Source organism: Electrona antarctica (genome assembly GCF_951216825.1).
Source record: "Electrona antarctica genome assembly, chromosome: 16".
In the NCBI taxonomy this organism is placed as follows: Eukaryota; Metazoa; Chordata; class Actinopteri; order Myctophiformes; family Myctophidae; genus Electrona; species Electrona antarctica.
Genome location: NC_136797.1, coordinates 32,128,274 through 32,150,996, shown reverse-complemented (window position 1 = coordinate 32,150,996; position 22,723 = coordinate 32,128,274). Strand labels below are relative to the sequence as shown.

General features: G+C 42.8%; 1 protein-coding gene across 3 annotated transcripts in view; it reads left to right on the top strand.

Annotated features, from left to right (window-relative positions):
- The window catches only part of rgs3a (regulator of G protein signaling 3a), a 227,543-nt gene that overhangs the window by 46,920 nt on the left and 157,900 nt on the right, over positions 1–22,723 (top strand). For all 3 annotated transcript variants that reach the window (XM_079524842.1, XM_079524843.1, XM_079524844.1), the window contains 4 exons: positions 3,758–3,825; positions 19,182–19,263; positions 20,935–21,040; positions 21,598–22,039. In XM_079524842.1, the coding sequence (XP_079380968.1) occupies positions 3,758–3,825; positions 19,182–19,263; positions 20,935–21,040; positions 21,598–22,039 (698 nt within the window). The remainder of the gene's footprint in view (positions 1–3,757; positions 3,826–19,181; positions 19,264–20,934; positions 21,041–21,597; positions 22,040–22,723) is intronic.

The following is a 22,723-nucleotide window of genomic DNA, read 5'->3' as shown; positions in this document are numbered from 1 at the left end:
TTCTTAATTTCTTTCGTTCTTTCTTTCTTTCTTTCTTTCTTTCTTTCTTTCTTTCTTTCTCTCTCCTGGCTTGATCTCTCACCCTTCTCTGTCAATCCTGTGCACAGGCTATCTCACGGCCTTCCTCACTTCCTCGATGCGTGTTAACTCCCCTCCTCCGTATCTCTCTCATCTTTCTTTCTCCAGCTTTATGCCTCTCATGTTGGCTGTATCTTGTTGCCAGCTGCTCTGTGTCTCTTCCCTCAAACCCAGTGTGATTAATCTTTTTTCTTTTTTCCTAGACAAAAGGCTCCTCTTCTGGGCTTGAAGCCAGCCAGGTTATCCCCTCTCCTTTCCCTAGATCCCTGGAGATCTTAGATTCAAAAGTGAGGGAAGCCTTTTTTTAAGCCTCCTGGTTACCCTGGCAACCGTGACTATGGGATGGGGGGGAATGTCCTTTGTGGTGATTCTAAGGTTACCCAAGAAAAAGTTGTGCAGCAGTGTGCGTCCATAAGTGTGCCTGGAAGTTTGTTTCTGCATGTGCAGGGTGTGGATGTGGTTGTGAACCTGCAGTGTGCGTCCATAAGTGTGATGTGCAGCAGTGTGCGTCCATAAGTGTGCCTGGAAGTTTGTTTCTGCATGTGCAGGGTGTGGATGTGTTGTGCAGCAGTGTGCGTCCATAAGGGTGCCTGGATGTTTGTTTCTGCATGTTCAGGGTGTGGATGTGTTTGTGAACCTGCAGTGATATCATGGGTCAATATCGTGTGAGTGCAGCTGCAGTCTGCAGTGTGTGTACAGTATGCATGGGTGCCTGTGTGCATGCGAGCATTTGTAACGTAATTATGGTAACTTCTCACGGGTTTAGCGTATGGTTGTTCTTCACACATGGCATCTGTTCAGATTAGTTTGGGAGTGATTAAAGGATTAGACTCTACAGTATGAATGAAGAAACTTGTGTGTTACTGCCCATGCGGTAGATGCATTGGCACACTGTACCCGGTACCCATGAGTACTGGGTACCACTGTACCCGGTACCCATAGTACTGGGTACCACTGTACCCGGTACCCATAGTACTGGGTACCACTGTACCCGGTACCCATAGTACTGGGTACCACTGTACCCTGTACCCATAGTACTGGGTACCACTGTACCCGGTACCCATAGTACTGGGTACCACTGTACCCGGTACCCATAGTACTGGGTACCACTGTACCCGGTACCCATAGTACTGGGTACCACTGTACCCGGTACCCATGAGTACTGGGTACCACTGTAGCCGGGAGTAATGGGGCATGCCAGGTAATACTGCTTGAGTCTACCAAGTAAGTTGACCATATCACTCCAATTGTAGCCTGGCTCCCTGTCTCTCACATAATTGATTTCAAAATATTTAAATCTATTTAAATATAAATAGATTTTGGTTTATAAAGCACTGAATGATTTACGGTCCAAAATGCATTTCTGATCTTGTGTTACAACATGAACCTCTCAGGTCATCTGGGACAAGTCTTTTTTCTGAACCCAGAATCAGAACAAAACATGAATAAAGAGTCTTTTTGCACCACATAACTGGAACAAACTCCCAGAAAACTGCAGGTCTGCTACAGCTCTCAGTTCTTTTAAATCAAAGCTAAAGCCCTTTCTCTTTGTCACTGCCTTTTAATGAGGTTTTCTTCTGCGCTGTAATTATTCTCCTATTGTTCAGATTTATTCAAATGTTAATAATAAAATAATTGGCATTTTATGTGTTTCCTTAGGTGTTAATGGTTAATGTAAAGCACTTTACAATTTACAATTTACAATTTAGGCATTTAGCAGACGCTCTTAATCCAGAGCGATTTACAAGAGCGTCTGCTAAATGCCTAAATTGTAAACATTGTAGACAGCAAGGCACTTTGAATTGCCTTGCTGTCTAAATGTTGTATACAAGTTGCCTTGCCTTGCAGAGAGCACTGCTCCGGATTTCCAAGGCAGTGCACGAAGTGTATTTGTATAGCACATTTCAACAAGGCAAGAAGTAATTGGTAAATGGTTTGCATTTCTATAGCGCCTTTATCCATCGTGCTTTACAATGTGCATTACATTGACCTATTCACAAACACTCATAGACTGACCTGGGAGGAAACCATGCAAGGCATCAACCTGCTCATTGGGAGCAGATAGAGGTTCAGTGTCTTGCTCAAGGACACTTCAACACAAAGCCAGGAGGAGGTGGGGATCGAACCGAATGTTCCCAGAGAGTATACCTGCTGAGCAATGCGAGAAATTGAAAGCAAATTGAAGCAAAGACAAAGTACAAAATAAAGACATTATAAAAGGCCATTTGAATATAATAATAAATGATTTGAGTGAAGAGAATTGAAAATAAAATAAAATTCACACCCGTATAAAGTCTAACTGTTGATTAGGTGATGTAATGGTGGTGTCAAAACAAATAGCCGGGGAGCCACAGGCCCAAAAGAACAACGGTTAAGGATTAACCTGTGATGTCATGACATACTTTTTATTTGTTTTTTTTCTATTCACTTAGTCATTAAGGAACACAGAATGGATTTCGCCCTTGCTGCTGCTCTGCCGGAAACATCGCGAAAAAAAGTTATGGCCATTTTTGTATACCATACCATAGACAACCAATATAAGGCAAAATTTCACCATACTTTAAGTAGCATGTGACATGTCAAACTAGGGGTTTTTCATGATTCTGAATCAATTCCAAGCATTAGTTTTGCACGAAAAACACTCCTTGGCCTAAAAACGGCGATAGCCGTCATCACAAATGTGAAAAGTGGATATGTCATGACATCACAGGTCCTCTTAAATTTTGGATGGCTGGCTCCCTGGCTAAAACATTAAATGATCTTTTTTGTTAATGGCATTTAATGTTTGTGTTAGGGACAAGATGATGTAAATTTTCCCTTCATTGTCAATGGCGTTTTTAAAACAAACATTGAACTAAAAACAAACATTAAACCTGTATATAGGAGGGCTAGGGCCCCTCAAAAATATAAAAAATGACATAGGCCTACAAGAAGAAGTTACAGTGCAAGACATTAATCAAAAGCCTCACTAAAAAGAAGTAGCAAATAAAAATAAAAAAGGCTTCTTGTTGTTGTAGCAGACCTGCAGTTTTTCTGGGAGTTTGTTCCAGGCCCTGCAGATTTTGGTTTTGACTCTAGGGACAGAAAGCAGACACATCCCAGACACGAGTGTGAAGTTATAGGGGGAGACAGGTATATATGGGGAAAGAAGAGATACAGAATTTAAATGAAAGCGAAGCAGTAGTCATCTGTTTCAGAGAGAGAGAGAGAGGGTCGCAGCTGAATACTGCCTTTATGAGCAATGGTTAAAAAGACAGAGGCAGGGGCGAGTCCCTGTAACCATGACAACCTCATAGGAGCCCTGAGTCGAAGAGATAATGGAGTGTGAGGAGTTCCTTTTCTCTTCTTTACTCCTCCCTCCCTCTCTCTCTCTTTCTCTCTCTACATGTCCTCACTTCCACTTCTCCCTCTCTCATGGCTATAGTCTTCACTGAGCTATGCCAGTCTGGGGGCGCTTATGAAGTCTACATCCCAGCTGTCTTATATCTGTTCTTCCTTGACAACTGTTTGACACTCCTGGGAACTGTTTAAGAAATTTCTGAAGACTCTCCTCTTTCTTGAACTGTGTCCAGAAGGAGAGCAATTTGCACTGGCTTCCAGTGGGAAATAACGGACAGTGAGAAAGAAATGTGCTCGAAAAGCACAGTGTCAGCCTGTGACTCTTTTGTCTATGTTTCAGAGGCTGTGTTGTCAAACCATGGTGCTGCCCCCGAGACCAATCACCCTGAGAATATGCAATGCTTAACGGTGAGTACTATCAAACTGGACTTTTGACTTTTCCACTGCATTTTCCTCTTCTTATTCATTCATACATTTCCATACAAAATGTTGTTTTTGTGTGTGTGTGTGTGTGTGTGTGTGTGTGTGTGTGTGTGTGTGTGTGTGTGTGTGTGTGTGTGTGTGTGTGTGTGTGTGTGTGTGTGTGTGTGTGTGTGTGTGTGTGTGTGTGTGTGTGTGTGTGTGTGTGTGTGTGTGTTCGCTATGGACTCATGTTTGTGTAATGTGCATGCTTGTATGTGTCTGACTCCATAGGCCTGTCTTTGCATGTGTTTGTGGTTTGTGCGCATGTTACTGTGCAGTTCTGAATTCATTATGGATACACAGACCTACACTCAATATGCATCAAGTACAGTAGTTGACCTATAACTTTACAGATAATGCCACTGACACACCATGCATACAAACACGCATTGAAGACCTAACACGGAATGTGTTACACATTCTTTGCAACCAAAATAGCAGTTTGTGTCATGCTTTGGAGCTGCGTGCAGTGAATGGAGTACTATGGGGGATCATAAAAATACTCAATGGCATGTGAGTCACATCTGGACCAGAACGATGGCTATTCTCGAGAGATCAGGAAACAGATTATGTTGCCCAATTCTGATCCAGTTACCTATATTTGTCTGCAAATGACCTCTTTGGCACACATCCCATGAATAGTTATCTTGTTTTCTTATTTTTCTCAGACAAGCATTTTTACAAGCATGGCTCTGAAAGAGTCTAGCCGTCTATACAAGGTTCTGTGTGTGTCAGTGTATCCTGAGCTAATCTCGCAAACCCCTGGACCGATCAGTGCCAAATGTCTTGAGCACATTGCCTATAGACCTTATGCAGACCGTGGCCATCTTGCCAATAAGTTAATGGCAGGGTGGCAACTAGTCATCTAAACAGTAAAGTCCTATCTGATTGTATTAAACAATGTCAAACTCACCAACATTGCAGCTCTACCAAAAGCTTGAATTATCCTTTCTATCTGCAAATTGTTTGTTCATAAAAGTCCACCGTAGACATTGCTACTTTCTGTCAAGAAATGCCTTGCAGGTGATTATTTTTTAAGTGTCAGAGTTTGGAATCGCTCGCTTTCAGCCACGAAACATTCTGCTGCCTCCTGCATTATGTACAAATTCAAAACAGGTGGTATGCAGGGCTGTTGAATAATATCCAACAAGTACTTCCAAACTCCAACTCCGAATTTCTTGAGAGAAAGTAGCTCATAACATGTCTACAGTGGGTTTTTATGAAACAAACACTTTACAGTTAGAAAGAGGATAATTCAAGCTTTTTGTACAGCTGCAATGTTGGCGAGTTTGACATCGTTTAATACAATCAGATAGGACTTTTACGTTTGGATGTATGGGCTGTCAATGGCAAATTGCGGCTCGTTGTTACCCTGCCATTGGCTACAGTCTGCATAAGGTCTATAGGCCAACTTCTACAAATTTATTTTCACATACAGTACGTTTTATACTACTTTCTTCTAATTTTTGCATTTTATAATGGATGGAAGACAAATTTGGATATTCATTCATATTGAGTAATAATGACTGACATCTATGATGTCTGACAGCCACGTTGCCATGTGGATCCCGAGATGCACATGATTCCATTTTAAAACGTTGATGGACAGCTCCACTTTACAGTATATGAAGATTGAGGTTTCACTCTATGCACACGCTATGCACTTAATCACATCTCAGTTGACCTTGTCTCACAGCAGCACCCAAAGAGAGCTGAGTCAGTTTGGCTGGACTCGTACAAAAATGACAGCAATGGCAAAACGTGAATAATGTCATGATCTCTTTTGTAGTGTTTTGGGTAATCAGAAATATTAGAGGCCTGCTTGTCGTAGGACCTACAAGTAGTGTACCAACAATAGCAATGTTTTCAAGAGCCCCCATCCCAGTGAAAAGAGTTTGCCTTGTTTTTTTGCTTTTGTTTGCTGGCCTGTTATTCACATTATACACATCCAGTATACTAAATTCTGTCTTGTTCCATAAGAGTGTAGTTACATCAGATCTGGATCTGGTCCATGGGCGCTGGAGAATGCCTGCCACTGCACCTCAAGGTTGGGGTTTTAGGCCGAGGACAAATTCTGTGTACATATACTTGACATTGGAAATACATTTAACTTGATATAGTGTGATAGATTACAGTCATAGAAAATTATATCTTTTAGTGGAGTGTTGTGCTCTCACTGCTCTGGTTACTGGTAGATTAGAGTTGACCTTGACCTTAGTCCAAAATGTTTCGGCACGTTTCCTCCTCCGCAGGTGTGACCACATCGCACAGATTCTGGCTTCACTTCACTGGCTCCCTGTTCGCTTCAGAATTGATTTTTAAGATTGTATTGTTTGTTTTTAAATCACTGAATGGTTTGGTCACCTCAGTATCTTTCTGAACTCAAGAGATTTATACTCCCTCAAGGTCATTGCGGTCTGCGGGCCAGTTGAAACTTAAGGTCACAAAGAAGACACATTTAATAACAACCAGAGGTAACGAAGCCTTTTCTGTTGTAGCCCCCACATTATGGAATGAGCTCCCCCTCTCATAAGAACAGTTTCCCCACCATCTCACTTTAAGTTCCAAACCTTTGCTTTTAATTCCGTTTGAGAGTTTCTATGGTCAATGTTTTGTTTCACTGTCTGCTGACGCTGCTGACACTTATTTCGTCAGTGATGTGTCTCCTTGTTTATTTTGTTTCTTTTTTTACTGTGTGATTTTGCTGTTGATTTTAGCTCATATAGTCAGTATTTAGTTTTTGATTTTCTGTGCTGCACTTTGTAAACCTCGAGTTGTAAAATGTGCTATATGATGTGGATTGGATTGGATTGACAAGAAAAATACATGGGAAAAATTTAGCAGGGTTGACGTAAAATTGTGACCCATTTTTCTCTTCATATCGTGTGTAAAGTATTTAGAATATATGCAGTATTCCACTGGCTCAGAGCAGGATTGACAATTACAAGTCTGCAGGCAATCTCTGATCATCTGGCTACGCAAGACTAGATATAGTAGACAACTGCTAGTCATGTAAGATAAGATAAGATCAGAAATATACGATAATACTTAATGGATATCTAGAGGGAAATTCACAGGTCGTACAGCAGTGGACTGTGGGAGTGAAACACTGGATAGTTGAAAGTAAAAATCAATAACGAAACCAAGATAAACAAAAGCAGTAAGCTGGCTACTACAGACTGTATATCCGCCTGTTGCACATGTTGAAGGGCTGGAGCCTCCTCAGGAAGAACAGCTTGCCCTGTCCCTTCCTGTAGAGGGCCTCGGAGTTGTCAGTCCAGCCCAGTTTATTGTGTATGTGTGCTCCACCTCCTCCCCATGGATGGTGATGGATTTGGGTTCCTCTTTTGTGCACTGCCGGTAGTCCAGCACCACGGCTCCTTGCGTCTTTCTGATGTTGAGCTGGAGGTGATCGTTATCACACCACCCTACAAAGCTCTCCACCAGGGCTTTGTAATGCTCGTTGTCATCCATAATGCAGCCGACAATGGAGAGACAGAAATGAAGAACTTCTGTTGGTGGCAACTGGCAAGCACCCAAGTTGAAGCAGAAATCACAGATGTAGAGGGTGAACAGGAAAGGCGAACAGGGGAGAGCCGGTGTCGCTGACCTAGTCCGTAATCCAGGCTAACAGGCCGTGGCCCACCTGCATCACTGACAGCTTCTCAACTAGCCAGAGTGGCTGATGGCATTGGAGGTGCTGGATAAGTCAAAAGAACATGACTCTTCTGGTGATGTGTGTGTAGTCTGTGTGGAGCAGGTAGATGGTAGACATCATGGAAACAATATAAGATAGCCAATACAGACAATTTAGTTGTGGGTGTCAATACATCAGTATTTTCTAGTTTAATCTAATACGACATGAAGACACGTGTTTGTAGTGAGGTTACAATCCCTGTTGACAAGGAACTGTTGTTTGATCTCTCACTTTCTCTCTCCCCCTTCTCTGTTCTCTTTCCCTTTTATCATGAGGTGAATGACAGTGGTAGCTGATTGGTCCCAAACTTGTGTGGGGTCTCAAGGGAGACAGTTAACAGAGTGAACAGAGATCCACAGACTAATTTATCCTTCACTTCGTCAATCAACCATGTTGCTTGATGAAAATGACTGATTTTCTACTGAAAACATGTTGCATCAGTTGTTTTTGTCAACACGGTCATGCAATAAAGTAAATTAAGCGTAACCACTTAAGCCAGATTTATACTTTGTGTCATGATGGTGTCACACGTGGAAAATAGCTACTAATCTACATGCTCACAAGCCATAAGCATATTGGCTAGGCTTGTTGACAGAACTTTCAGCTATAGTGACATGCCCAAAATAGGGATGCTAATGGTCTTTGGTACGTTTATTGCGCTCCTTTGGTTTTGTTAAACCGTTTTTGCTGCTTTCCTATTGTTCAGATGACTGCATATTCACCCCCTTGGGTCTCTCTCTGAGTATTTCTCATTGTGTGGGCATCATCCTATGAAACACCTAGAATGCTCTGGGGTATCCTCCAGTGCCCACTTTCAACCTGCTCAACCGAATTCATATCTCCTGCAAATGGCTTTTCAGACTTATACGTTTAATAGTTTACACAGTTTTGGGACTTTTTGAGTGCACCGGGCTCTTCACACATTGGTGAGATTTATACCTGACATGCACGAGGTGCTTGAAGAGCAATCGATGCGTTACAGAAATAGCTGAGGGTACTTCTGTCTTTATTTCTTCGCCCATTAATGTCCTTAGCAACTTATCATTTTCAATTCTATTACCATACTTAAAAAGTATCTGGCATCACAAATCACAAATTATAGTAAAGCCACACCATCCTCCCCTGTATCACTGGGGAGGATGGTCTACACCAATCACTATAACAATATTGTAATAAAGAAATAAACACATACATGAAATGTTTTAATAACTGTTATAATAACTCAAGTGGATGGTTATAGTATAAATATTACGTGTCCTTTATTATAATAGTGCTTATTGTGGATTCCACAAAAATAACATTGAATTTAGTTTTTTTCATATTCTTTTCAAAACAACAGTCAAAACACCACACCAGACTTATCAATAATCATTAGATTGGAAATCATTGATTCCCACGACCCGACTACGGACAAGCGGTTGAAGATGGATGGATGGACAGACATTAAGATTGGGTGAAAAGTGAAAACTCCGTTTATATACATATCCTGGAATGTGCCTTGGAAGCTGCCGTTACTGTCCCCTATCACAAGGGTTCCCAAACCTTTCAGGATGCGACCCCGACAAGCGCGTGGAATTGTAGGCATTACATTTAGTTTGACTCGGTTCCACATAAACATATTGTGAAAATAGCCGAACTACTACACCTCACACTGAAAGGCTTTGTGAGCTTGTTCTTATACGTAACATTTCACAATTTGGCCAATTTGGTATTAAAAAGGTCTTCAAAGTAATTCAATTGTTAGAAATGTGCAAATACCCTGTCTGCACTCGTATACTGTATGTTGGTTTGTTAACTGTTGAATGAGAAAACAATGTTGCACATGAAGCTAATCATCTGGGGACCCCACACAATATTTTGGGGACCCCCAGATTTTGTCACTTCTTGATTAAAGTCAGTGTCTGAGAAGAGTCAGAAGACTGCAGCTGACCCTTTGCTCCCTGCCTGGACTCAGTGTGCACTCACTTTTCATGTCAAACAGGATCACGATTATCTGTTTTTTAAAAGCAGTTCATACAACTTAAAGTAAAAATAGAAAAAAAAGTTTCTTTCTTGATGACCAAGAGGAAGGCAACATGGCATATAGTTGCCACTTTCTTATAGAGACAGAGTATGCAGTTTCTCCTTTTTAATTTAAATTTCCACTATGCCAGCATCTCATAAATCAACTTGGTGTGCATGTTCTCCTGTCTACTGAAGCCTTTGTTGCACCTACAGACCTACAAGCTCAAGGGTGTGTCACAGGTTCAACGCATTGTGAGCTTGTAGATCAGATTTTACCATTTCATAGCACTGGCATGAGTCCTTGAAGATTTGAGACTACCAATAAGCAGAACAAGAAGATATTTTACATCCATCCAGCCCATTGGCAGAGTCCACCATCAGTGACGGATCAACCCCTCTCAAGGCCCTGGCGCTTCACAAAATCAAAAGGCCCTACAGATTCAGCCAATTAATTAATTAATTAATTAACATGCATTTCGCCGTTTAGCGCATATCCACTACTGCCTGCGCTGCTCGCTGACACACAAGACACAGCCGCACTGGGCACAGCCTTTCCAACTTCAGTCTCTGCTAAACTATGATGTAAGGACTAGGAGATTACTTTATGGTTATTAATACAGTCATTAACAATAAACATGCAGCAGCATGTTTTGTCTAAATTGTCTTTGTGGCCAACAAATGTAGCTACATTTGCAAACAGTGCTGTTGACCATGTTGTTACATGGTCCATATAACGTGTGTACCAACAGACAATGTCAATATGCTATATTAATATTAGAACGTTTTAAAGATAGATTAATTATTGACGACAATGCAACCAAGTTGTGGTGGGTGCAACGTCACTGAAAACTTTCATAATAGCAAATTAGCAATTACATTAATTTACTCACGAGTGCTGAAATCGTGAAATGGAGGATGTAAGAACACACTTTTGTTGCATTAGAGCAGGGTAAATATGAAGTTTTGCGCCAAGGTCTTGTGTTTATATAGCCTGGTTAATAAACCAGACCGAATCAGCCGTTGGCAAAAAAAAGTTGCCTACCAGCGGATTACGGTCTGGCGAGGCTCAGTAGCACGCCTCTTTCCTACAGCAGAGAACAGGTCGGACCAATCGGGACACGGTATGCAATATAGGCGGGCTTTGGTACAGTGACGTTCAATGCTTGAGACTTTTGACTGACAGTAGCTCTGACCAATTGCGTCAAAGAGAAAATGTTCCCCGGGAAATGAAATCCAAGTGGAGCCAGCCCAGACTGATATACCGCGACAGTGTTGTGTGATATTAGTCTGGCTTATTAGCCAGGCTAGTGTTTATATTCCTCTTACATAGGCTGTAGGCTATGTTATTGTCGCATACAACAACACACGTTGGTCGGTCTGAGAGAGGGGGCCTTCCTGAGCGAGGGGGCGTCGCTTACTCGCTTCCCCTCTGTCGGAGGAGGAAGCGACGCGCAGCCGTCGGGAACCCCCCTATGGGAACCCCCCCAGGCCGACTCCCCCCCCCCCCCCCCTTGCTGCTAGTATCAGGCTCCTACAGAAACTGTCAGACGAGAAGACAAAAAACACTAGCGGGGGTTCCTGTGTTGCGTTATATTTTTCGACAGAAGCAACAGTTGTACCTATAGTCTCGTACCGGGCCCTGCAAGCTTCGGGCCCTGGCGCTTAAGCGCCACCTAGTTCCATTGTTAGTCCGGCTCTGTCCACCATGCACTGATAAATCCCACTCCGAACTCATCAATTTTTGTCCTGACTAATCCCCCTTGGTTGTTAGCAATTGGTCTAAGATGCTCTACTGTATATGAAACTCTGTGAAACTCTCTTGTGTCCTTGATATGAAAGATAGGGAGAGTGAGGAAGCTTAAAAAAATAGCTTAAAAAGGAGTTTTATACTATCCAAGAATCTCTCTCTCTTTAAAGATTCTCAAGTCCAATATCTAATTACATGCTGTATTACTAGCTGTTTTCCTTCCTCTTTATACTCTGAGTCTAGACATACAGTACAGTCACTTTAAAAGAGCCTCATCAAAAGGGTTAAAGGACCACTTCACCACTTTTCAACCTATCTTCATATAATTGGTCCTCACTAATGATCATGATAAAATAGCAACTTTTTTCTACTCGGTCTCATAAGAGGGCAGTTCAGAAACCCGTCCACCGGTGACATCATCAATGGGGAATCCAAGAAACTGCAGGCTTTCTATTCCTGAAAAGGTGCTTGGCACCTGCTTGCCAAATGTCGCAACGATGGAATAATTGTTTACCTCCAAATGTACCAGCGTTCCTACGGTCATGAAATTCCTGGAAATATTTTGAAATTAGACAAAACGTATTCCAGTCATGGAAAATTGGAATTTATCAAGGGTCTTGAAATATATTTGGCTATGCATATTTACTGGCCAGTAGCCACTGGCAGTTGGGGCAAAAACTCTCAACCCAAAACATGATTTACTATTCCGTGCCTATCGGAAGCAACTCGAACAGAGTTGAGAATTCTATGCTTTATTTTTGCGCTGAATGATTGTTATAGTATGTAAGCCTAGAAATTGGGTTTAATATTCTGGAAAGGTTTTGGAAATTCATTGGTAAAAATGTGTAGGAACCCTGATGTAAGTCAGCCAAAATGTCGCTGTTTCCATATCGGTATAGCCAAACCAGGAACATGACTAACTCTGGCCTCAATTAAGACCATTACCAAGTATCAAGCCTGGAACTAGGTCAAATAATTGTGCAAGGCCTCCCCCTCCTAGACAAAATGTCTATACAGTATTACATCATTCATACTACTGTATAGCATCCAGTATTCCCCTAGTCTTGATTGCAAGTATAAGTATGCCAGTATAATTAGACAGTAATATCCTGAGTATAATTACATTCAGAGTTGCATTCCTGACACTTTGCTGTTTATACCCTGTGCAACCTTAACTACAGGTCCTGCATTTGGCCTTAGCCCTAATCCTGTATGTTCACTGGCTTGGAAGATGCCTGCGCCTTTGATAACTGTTTATTCAGGTCAAATTGAGAAAAACAGAAAGAGAGAGAGAGAGAGGGAGCGAGTGAGCGAGACAGACAGTCTTTCTTGTTTGGGGTAGAGTGGTCCCACACTCCTAAAGACCAGTTTGGCATCGCCATCGTTTTTCAGTTCCCCTCTTTTCTCTCCTCTCCCCAAGACATGCCTTTCTCTCCCTTTCTCTCCCCTCCGTCTAATCTGTCCTTCTGCCTATTTAGAAGTGAACAGAGCAGTGAGAAAGAGAGGAAAAGGCCTCTCATGCTTTATTGTGTGCTTGACGGGTAACCTTCCCCCCTTTGAAAAGGCAAACAGGGAAGAGCTGTCATTACTATTGGCATGAAGAGATTCTAAAACCGGGGACTCCTTTATTATTTGACTATAGCGTTGTAGCGACTAGTGTATTATAGTTCTTTTTAACCCTTCTCTATCGCTCGTTTCTTTTTCTGGCTGTGCAACCCATGTGCCAGACCAGTGATTCTCAATTATTTATAATTTCACAGACCTCCCTTTGATACAATTCTTTTAACGTTTGGGACCCCAATCTACACTGTAAATGATTTGTGTGAAATTATGTCCAGAAGGAACCAAATCCATTTAGCTGGGGATGCCCTGTAATGCCCTCAAGGACCCTTGGGGGTCCCCGGACCCCACATTGAGAACCAGTGTGCTAGACCACTAAAGGAATTAATTGGCTTATTCCCACAGTGACATGATGGTATTTGTAATTTGTTAATTTTGATAAATCACCACCTATTTCCCCCAACGATAGAGATAACGAAAATATGAGTGTTATGTGGCCCAACTGGAAGTGAAGGGGATGTTGTCCGATTTCACAGACCTGAGAGTTTCCATCACGGAGTGTAGAATGAAGGGAAAAGCACAGGAAGTATGGAAGGCGAAAACATAACAAACATAAGAGCATAATGTCTGGACGCAGACCAGGGGGGAGCAGGGTCGGACAGGAGCTGACGAGGTGTGAGGTATGATTGAGGTGTGTGTGTGTGTGTGTGTGTGTGTGTGTGTGTGTGTGTGTGTGTGTGTGTGTGTGTGTGTGTGTGTGTGTGTGTGTGTGTGTGTGTGTGTGTGTGTGTGTGTGTGTGTGTGTGTGTGTGTGTGTGTGCGTGCATATCAGTTTGCTTGTCTACAGTGGATCTGTCTGTGTAATGGTGAAAGTCAGGCTGATAATGAAATTTGGCCATAGACCATTACTATTCTGTTTTTCGACCTGGAGAGATAGACCAACCATTTCTGCCAAGCACCACGCCATACGTCAATTAATAAATAAGGCTTAAAGTGGATCAAATGATGCTACAATACTAATCAAACATTTCTGTGGAAGTTTAACTACTCTTGCTTCTACTTTTTGATTCTCAAACAAATCAATACAGGATTTTTACATCCTTATCACTTAACCATTCATCCATACATTATTTTCACTCTTATCCCCCCCCTCAATCATACTCTTGACACTATATCCACATATATACAGTATTGAGACAAGTCTCACTTTCACTCTCAACAAACTATCACACCTCTTTCTCAGCCTGGTAGTGTAGACCTGGGTAAGCAAACGGGATTTATCCAGGGCAGCTGCACAAAACTTCCCTGATGAGAGGTGTGTGTGTGTGTGTGTGTGTGTGTGTGTGTGTGTGTGTGTGTGTGTGTGTGTGTGTGTGTGTGTGTGTGTGTGTGTGTGTGTGTGTGTGTGTGTGTGTGTGTGTGTGTGTGTGTGTGTGTGTGTGTGTGTGTGTGTGTGTGTGTGTGTGTGTGTGTGTGTGTGTGTGTGTGTGGTGCGCATGTACGTGTATTTGTGTGTGTGTAGGGGTGGCGGAGGGGGCACTTCCTTCTATTCTTCTGCTGTGAAACAGTTCCCATGAGCGCCCCTGCCAGGAACGGCAGTATGGCCCGAACAGGCCGACCCAGCACCAGTCTCGCCTCTGTGACGCCGACACACTTTCACAGAGTCACACATGCAGCTCTCTCTCTCTCTCTCTCTCTCACACACACACACACACACACAGAGCTGATGTTGTGTTGTGGCCAGTGTCACTGCCGCGATCAACAGAAGACACTCGGGACCGTATCTTGTGGAATATATTATAACGCAGGTGGCGGAAGAAACCACAGAAATGACAACCTGAGAAGAGAAATAAGCAACAGGAAACTTCAGTTGTGTAAAGAAAACCAAAAGCTGGGATGTTGTCAAAGGAACACGGCAAGCTGTTGATGTAACACGGGATCACAGGAACTTACATACGGGAGTGTGTAATGTGTATTGCATTTTCAAGAATCCTAAATAGGGTAAGAGTGCAGTAAGAGGTCCATGACTTAGTGGTGGACTAATGTCAACTTTTTAAAGGGGATGTCCACTCCTCAAACACTGGCAATAGACTCATCAAAGGAAAAAGTTCTGACCGGTGTGCTCTGAAGACAACATTTTTGTACCCATACAGTATAAGCCACAAGGGGAGCATCATTCTACTGTGCAGGATAGTTGTACTGTACCCCCCCCCCCCATATCTATTGCATTGCAACCTTAAAATCACACACACAAAGCTGTGGCTTTTGGGATGATCCACAACACCCTGAAGTTGACACAGCCTGCAGAGCGAAGCCCCAGGACCATGCACTCGGCCGTGGCCAGGAGGCTGTGGAGATACTCTGGACGTCGGGGCGAGGAGCGTCCAGCGGAGGCTCAGCGCAGGAGTGTGTGTGTGCTAGCGGCAGACCTGGACACTGGGGGGGGAGGAGGAGGAGGAGGAGGAGGAGGCATGATTCACACCCTTCACGGACTGTGTCGACTCTGCATCGGATGTAGACTGCCTCAGGTCTGTTTGTGTGGTACTTCAGTGGTTCCCAAAGTGGGGTCCGGGGACCCCTAGGGGTCCTTGAGGGAGTTCCAGGGGGTCCCCAGCTAAATGATAATTAGGAACCAAATGGACCCTTATGGGTCTGTAGAGTTAAATTAACATTGATTTTACAATATAAATTGGGGGTCCCAGAGATAGAAATGCCATTAATTGAGGGACCGTAGCCTAATTCAGGTCAAACCCTGAATCAAGCCCTTGAAATGAAAATGGTTGAAAATCATAGTCCTTGACATATATTTTCAAATTGGGGTCCACAGGCTAATGAGTATCATTTTGGGGGTCCTTGACACGAAAAGGTTTGGGAATCCCTGTGGTACTTGAGATCAAAACCTGGAGGGGAGGATGGAGGAAAAAGAGAGATCAAAGGAGGGAGGAGGCGACCAACAAAGGGATCAACAAAGGGAGGGAAGGAAAATATAAGAAAGACGCGAACTGTGGGCGGTTAACCGTACAAGCTCACAACGTGGCACGATGCAAGGGTTGTGAGCTTATGCAATTTTTATTTATTTTTCCCGATTTGAAAAATAGGGCATATGTGGTTAAGTTAGTTCAGTGGGAAACTGAAAGTTTTCAGAGAAAGAAGCCGTTTTGATCACACTGCTGGATGAATCATAAAATAACTTAAACATACAAAACATTTCTTAAAATGTGGCAGAAAACTAAATAATGTAAATCTGCATGTGCAAGGTTTGATTTATCACGTGCAGATTATGCATGTACAACTTGCAGTGAATTGAAAGTGTGAACACACTGCCATTATTTAAAGTGTTTACAATACTTTCCTGGGCAGGTAAAATTGCAAAAAAGCTGCAGCAATTTCACAAGCACTTTGAATACATCAGGAATGTCATCCTCCAGGGATATACACTAACTAATGGAGGCATTGGCAAGAAAGTAGAAACGGCGCTTCAAGAGAGGAAAAGACATTAATGTGCCACATTTATAATTTATCCTGACACAGCGAGAGAAGGATGCTATGGCAGCAGAGAGGAGAGGGAAAGAACAAGCAACTTATGCTACTTAACCGAGTCCTGTTTTCTTTAACCCCTTGAACTCTAGCTTCCCTATTCGGGGGCAACATTTGCCAAAAATAGCAGATCTACTACAGGGTTAGTCAAGCACTCAGTCGGCTCATTATTGTTCTTAAAGCCCTCATTAGCAATAACCAGAGAGTACAAAATGGTTCCAAATGCAACAGGACAGAATTTACCTGGTTACAAGTACAAGAGAGGAAAGCAGAAACAGAATATGACACCAAAGCTATGTTTTGTGTGTGTGCGCGTGTGTGTGTGCGTGCGCGTGCGGGTGAATGAGTCAGTGAGCATTGGAGCATTCTGTAATTCAAAATGCACACAGTGCTCAAGCATGAGGTTTGAGGTGAGTGTGAATGCATGTGAATGCATGTGTAAAGCCCTTCGTGTTTCTGCATACATGGACATGTACTGACACTGTGTGTAAATAGTTTATGCACATGTCTGCCATGATGTGAAGCCAGCTGACTCATGTACATTTATACTGTACATGTGCTGTACGGACGGAATTATGCTCAGCAGAGAATGCACCTTGATTATCCTGACCCCTCCAGGCTAAATGTCTGAAAGGGCACTGAAGCAGAAGCGAAAAGGGAAAAATCCTGTCACATACGCATACAATTTTCTTTTATAAAATATGTACAGTAGATCGTTGTGCTAAAAGGAATAGGTTATGACTCAATATTGATGATATAACTTTACAAGTACACTTTTGGTTAATACTATTGAAAAAGGTAATCTTCATTTAGCTTTGAGGTTAATTACTGAACATGAGGGAAAGCATGGGAAAATCTCAACATTGACAATCAACTTGAAACTTGGAGGCGTTCAACCTTAATAGAATTTGAGTTTTGTTAGGTTTAGGTTAATGATTAAGGTTGGACATCTCGGCGGTTATGGTAAAAGTACGTAGTAGCGATGTCCCGATACACTTTTTTCGTTCCCGATCCAATCCCGATACCACAATTGCTGTGTTAGCCGATACCGAATACCGATACCAGTGTTGTGATCTCGTGTTGTGTTTATAGCTATCTAGCTATATATCTTGTGTTGTGTTTATAGCAGACTCCTCACTCATATGTGCACTTGCAGTTTGGGCAACTCGAAAACAAACTCCACAAGAGTCCACATGCCCCAACATTTTATTGACTTCCCATAGTGTCAACCCCTTACCCCTGTGTCGGATCGGTGGTTAGACTGGCATGTTCGCCGATACCGATATTCACCGATACTTCTCCGATAACGATACAGTATCGGGACATCTCTAGTACGTAGGGAATTGATGTTGACCTATTATACCAAAGTTCCTCACATGTTTACGACAAGATTTACTTTAATATCTTATAGGGAAATTTGCTTTGGACATGGCACTAACTTATTTGTGAATGTAAATTTGTATTTGATCCAATCTGTAGTATATTAATACTATATAACGCACATACAATGTTTTTAGTCTCGCTGCTCTTCTACTGAAACATGTAGTTCCATGTGTTTGGTTTGACACAACCTTTTGACACGATCCTCCGCCCCCTTTCATGATGACGACAGGCCCGGAAGAGAATTCCCCATTAATTTTTCCCTTCTTAGACGTTTTTAAAAATATTTATTTAAAGACATTTAAGCCTCGGACAAAACCAACTGTTGTTGTGACAAATCATTACAATAAACGATTGGAATTATCTTCCGGGCCTGTCGTCGTCATGAAAGGGGGCGGGACAGCGGCGCTCTATTATGCATGCCGTCCTGTTGAAATGAGTCACCGTCAGGCTTGGCAGCATCACCTTGTGTGAGGTGGAGTCAGGGCCCCAGGGGACACAATCAGCACTGCAGCAACAAGGGACTACACAGTGAAATGGGAAGTAGGAATAGGCAGAATCACTAAAGTGGGACACAAAGGGGGGGATGATGGGGGGCGGACGAACGATAAAAAAAAAGGGTTAAAACAATGGAAATATGGATTTTTGCTGTGTCGGCAGTAAGGGAATTTCAGACAACCTGCTCGTTAGAGAGAGAGAGAGAGAGAGAAATGGGTTAGGTATTTGTCCAATGGGCCCCCTGGTTGTCACCAGATGCGATGGAAACGGGGATGTTTTGGATGGACTTCTGTTGACTTTGGCTCACATTCTGAATGTTTGACCATGTTGGGTCACATACAGAGGAATGGAGGGAAAGACCATTATCTTTATGAGAGCTTTTTTTAATGCATTGTGTGTGTGTGTGTGTGTGTGTGTGTGTGTGTGTGTGTGTGTGTGTGTGTGTGTGTGTGTGTGTGTGTGTGTGTGTGTGTGTGTGTGTGTGTGTGTGTGTGTGTGTGTGTGTGTGTGTGTGCGCGCGGCGCACAAGAGAGAGAGAGATTAACCAATCATTTGATTGGTTCATTTCAGTACATCCCATGCATGAAATTTCCCTCAATAATTTGGTTCACTGAGGAGAAGAGCTGTATTGTGTGTGTGTGTGTGTGGGGGCGGGCGTGAGTTTCACTTCCAAGTTCATTTGTCCTATCTGCCCTGTAAAGGTGCGTTCAGACTTGGATGGTTAGAGCGGCGCGACTCAAACGGGGCGAACCGAGCGAATATATATTCAGGTCTGAACGCAGCTTAAGGAACGTACATACAATGGTTCATGTCATGACATTGAGATCAGTGTATTGTATTAATATAATATAATATAATATTTGGGTGTGTGTTCTACAGGTGACCATTCATCGAGGGAAGGATGGATATGGGTTCACCATCTGTTCTGACTCGCCTGTGAGGGTCCAGGCTGTAGATCCAGGCAAGTGTGTCTATGTATATGTTTAAGTGCATATAGGTGTGTGCATATAGGTGTGTGCATCGTCACTGTCAGGCAGAATATGTATCTCCATTTTTTACGGCGATTTCTTTATTATTATTTAATATAGTCCTACTAGACACCAGAAAATGTCATCTGTCCACAAAAGACCACGGGATAGATCTACTGAATGTGAAGTCTGAAAACCCACCTCTTCAGACCTCATCTTAGCCTGTAGGACTTGCCGTAGCACTTGCTCTAGCCTCGACGACCTTACAGGCCTATGCAAAGGCTCAACTTATGTAACTTAGATAGCATTTTATGTAGACATTGCACTCAGTAGTATATACGCATAGTTTCATTATATAGCTATTCCACTGTTGTGTATTATGTACTACCATGTTTTTGTTCTTGCTTACTGTAATTCACTTTGAATTAAGAGCGTCTGCTAAATGCGTAAATTGTAGCCTATGACACACAGTATGGCATCCCCCTAGTATCCCTCTTCACGTTCATTAGATCGGGTCTAGTAGGATTATAGTATAATAAATTGCCGTAACATTTTGTACAAAAAATAAAATAAAAGGTAATTTTTTTCTATTTCCTGAAAAGTCACGGTTTGGAACATACAAGGTTTCAACCAAACTGCAACAATGTACTGTTTTAGTGACTAATTCTTTCTTACCTGTAGCTGTGTACTTTATTGCAATATCGCCTCTTGTTTCAGGTCAAATTATATGAGCAGCAGCCTGCATCTTTCCATCTGTAGCATATTCACATCTGTCCTTATTTTTCCTGTATGTCTCTTTCCACACTGTGTTTGTATGTTTTATTTATGTTGTTTAGACGGGTACAGGCTTTAGTTTAGACATACTATTGGTCCGACTGTAATTAGACCGACAACCTACCTAACCTAACCCTAACCGCAAGCACGGGAGCAGCACATGTTCGACCACATGTCCAACCGTTGTTTCCGCATGTCGGTCCGTTGGTGTGTCTAATCTGCGTGTGCATCCCGTTTAGACTGATACTAGCTTTGATGTTTACCCAGTATTCTAGTTTCTTTGAAGCACTAAAGTGTATTCTTTACACTCTGCTTACTGTATGTGACTATTTACCCAGTCATGTAGGGCTTATGCCATTTACTCTTGATTCCTGACTGATTACTAAATTGTAATAGGCATGTATCCCCTAGCTGATATGCTTATCTAAGTCAAGAACGGATTTCTAATCAGCTTAGGTCAGTTATGCAAACGATTTGTTTAATGACAACAGGAATGAGTTCAAGATCTGTTTAAGCTTCACCCCATAAGTAAGCTTAAGGGGATATTTCACTTTCAATTTATTTTATATATATAATTATTTTGGGTGTTGAGTGTTGAGAGCGTTGATTTACCCCCAAAAATATATACATATTAAAGATAAATGAAAACAGTAATTGAAAAAACACGAGTTTGAAGTTACAATGGGTTTGTATAGGAATTGGGTGGGGCAGCTAAAATTAATATCAAATATCTAAATACTGAATCGAACAACGTTAAAACTATCTCTGGTGTTCACAAAAGTCTGAGTAGACGATAAAAAAGAAAGTGAAATATCCCTTTAATACTGGATTTGCACAAATCCCACCTGGAAACAAGTATGTGATGTGCAGTGTGTTGTCTTCTATTGTAGGAGGTCCAGCAGACCTGGCCGGTCTACAGCATTTGGACACTCTCCTGCAGTTAAATGGCCAGCCAGTGGAGCAGTGGAAATGTGTAGACCTGGCCCATGCTATCAGGTATCTACTGTAGTACTGTAGTAAGCCTACTACCAAATATACTGGTTCTCAATGTGGGGTCCCCCCCAGGGGTCTGTAGGAACCAAATGGACCTTTTCAAGTCTACTGTAAACTCTGCGATTAGAGATTATAAAAAAGGAAAAATCATATCAAATGGGGGTCCGTGATCAGAGTTCCATACTGCACAAGTACATCAACAACGAAATTAAATGTGTATGTACTGTACATATTTTACACAATTATGTTGATGTACACGAGTTGCCTTTTGGAAACTCTTTCTGCTGTATATGGTTGTTTTTCAACACCTTCATTACACAAAAGTGTAATACTTTGTAGCTGTCCATATTTCAAATTTGTATATTTTTCCGAAAACTGAATGCCCTATTTTGCCCTACAATAGTGTCATGCAAAAGTAGCGAAAAAGATCGTTCTACAAACTCACTATGAGCTTGTAATCTGCTTTGTCGCTATTTTGGAAAACCTTTGAAAGTGAAAGTAAGTTTCGGATACCGTTTCCAGCCCACAGCGACGACTTTGTCTCTTTGCCCCATTCGCAGAAACAGCGCCAACGAGATCACGGTGGTGGTATGGCGCACAGGCCCGTCAGCCAAGCCCAGCTTCGAGGGTCTCATCCACAGACCCACGTACAAGCCTTCCGCCTCCAACTACGACGCCCCCTCGCCCCCCACCCGCAGGCACGGCCCCGATCCTAACGTCAGTAAGACCCCTCCGGCCGTTCCGCCGTTACCGGCTCACCATCGTGCCACCGCCACCGCTCGCAGGGTGCTGGTGAACGGCTCGGAGGCCGGCGGCGGAGCCGGTGGGGGCGGTGGGGGCCTGGGGTGGGGGGCCCGGGTTGGGTCGGCCGAGGAACTGGACGGGAAACCCCGCGGGGGCCACCCCCACCACGGCCACACCGCCACGCTGAAGGGCACCAGGGTGAAGGCCTCCAACGGAGACAACTACATCATCCTGGCCCCCATCAACCCTGGAAGCCAGGTACCGCAGACAGCTGGGGGGCTGCACCTTCACCATCTCCTTCATTCCCTCCATCCTCACCAGGGGCATTTGGTGTCTCATCCCCGATATGTCTCCTTACCTTACCTCCCTGGTGCTGATAGATAGAAGGACTGGATGCATATTTCAAGGTCATTTGCGGTTGGTTGATGTCTCACCAATGTACAGAATATTTTTAACACAGCACTTACTGTACAGTGGTTATATCAGCCTACTTTGTGTCAATTAAACACATTGACTGCCATGGACGGAGATTGTAAAGACGGAGGTCTTTACAAATCCATCGGTTAAAGGGGAATACCACTCATTTTCAACATTGAACTATGTCATTAATTTACGTTAGAATTGTTGTTTGGAAATAATAAAAAAGTCCCACCCTTCTGTTTAGCGTAGAACTGGAGGTCAAGAACACATGATGTCACTGATCACATGACCCCAAGTTCTAGACCTCCAGTTCTAGGCTAAACAGGGGGGGGGGGGCTTTTTATTATTTCCACACAACCACTCTAAGTTATATTAATGACACGACATGTTCAATGTTGAAAATGAGTGGTGCCATGGACGGAGATCTCCGGCTTTTAATGTTTTATATTGATTAAGGTTGGTCGCGTTCCTACGCTACATCTGGTTAGCTCTGGAATGCTAGCGCGATGTAAACAGGCTCTG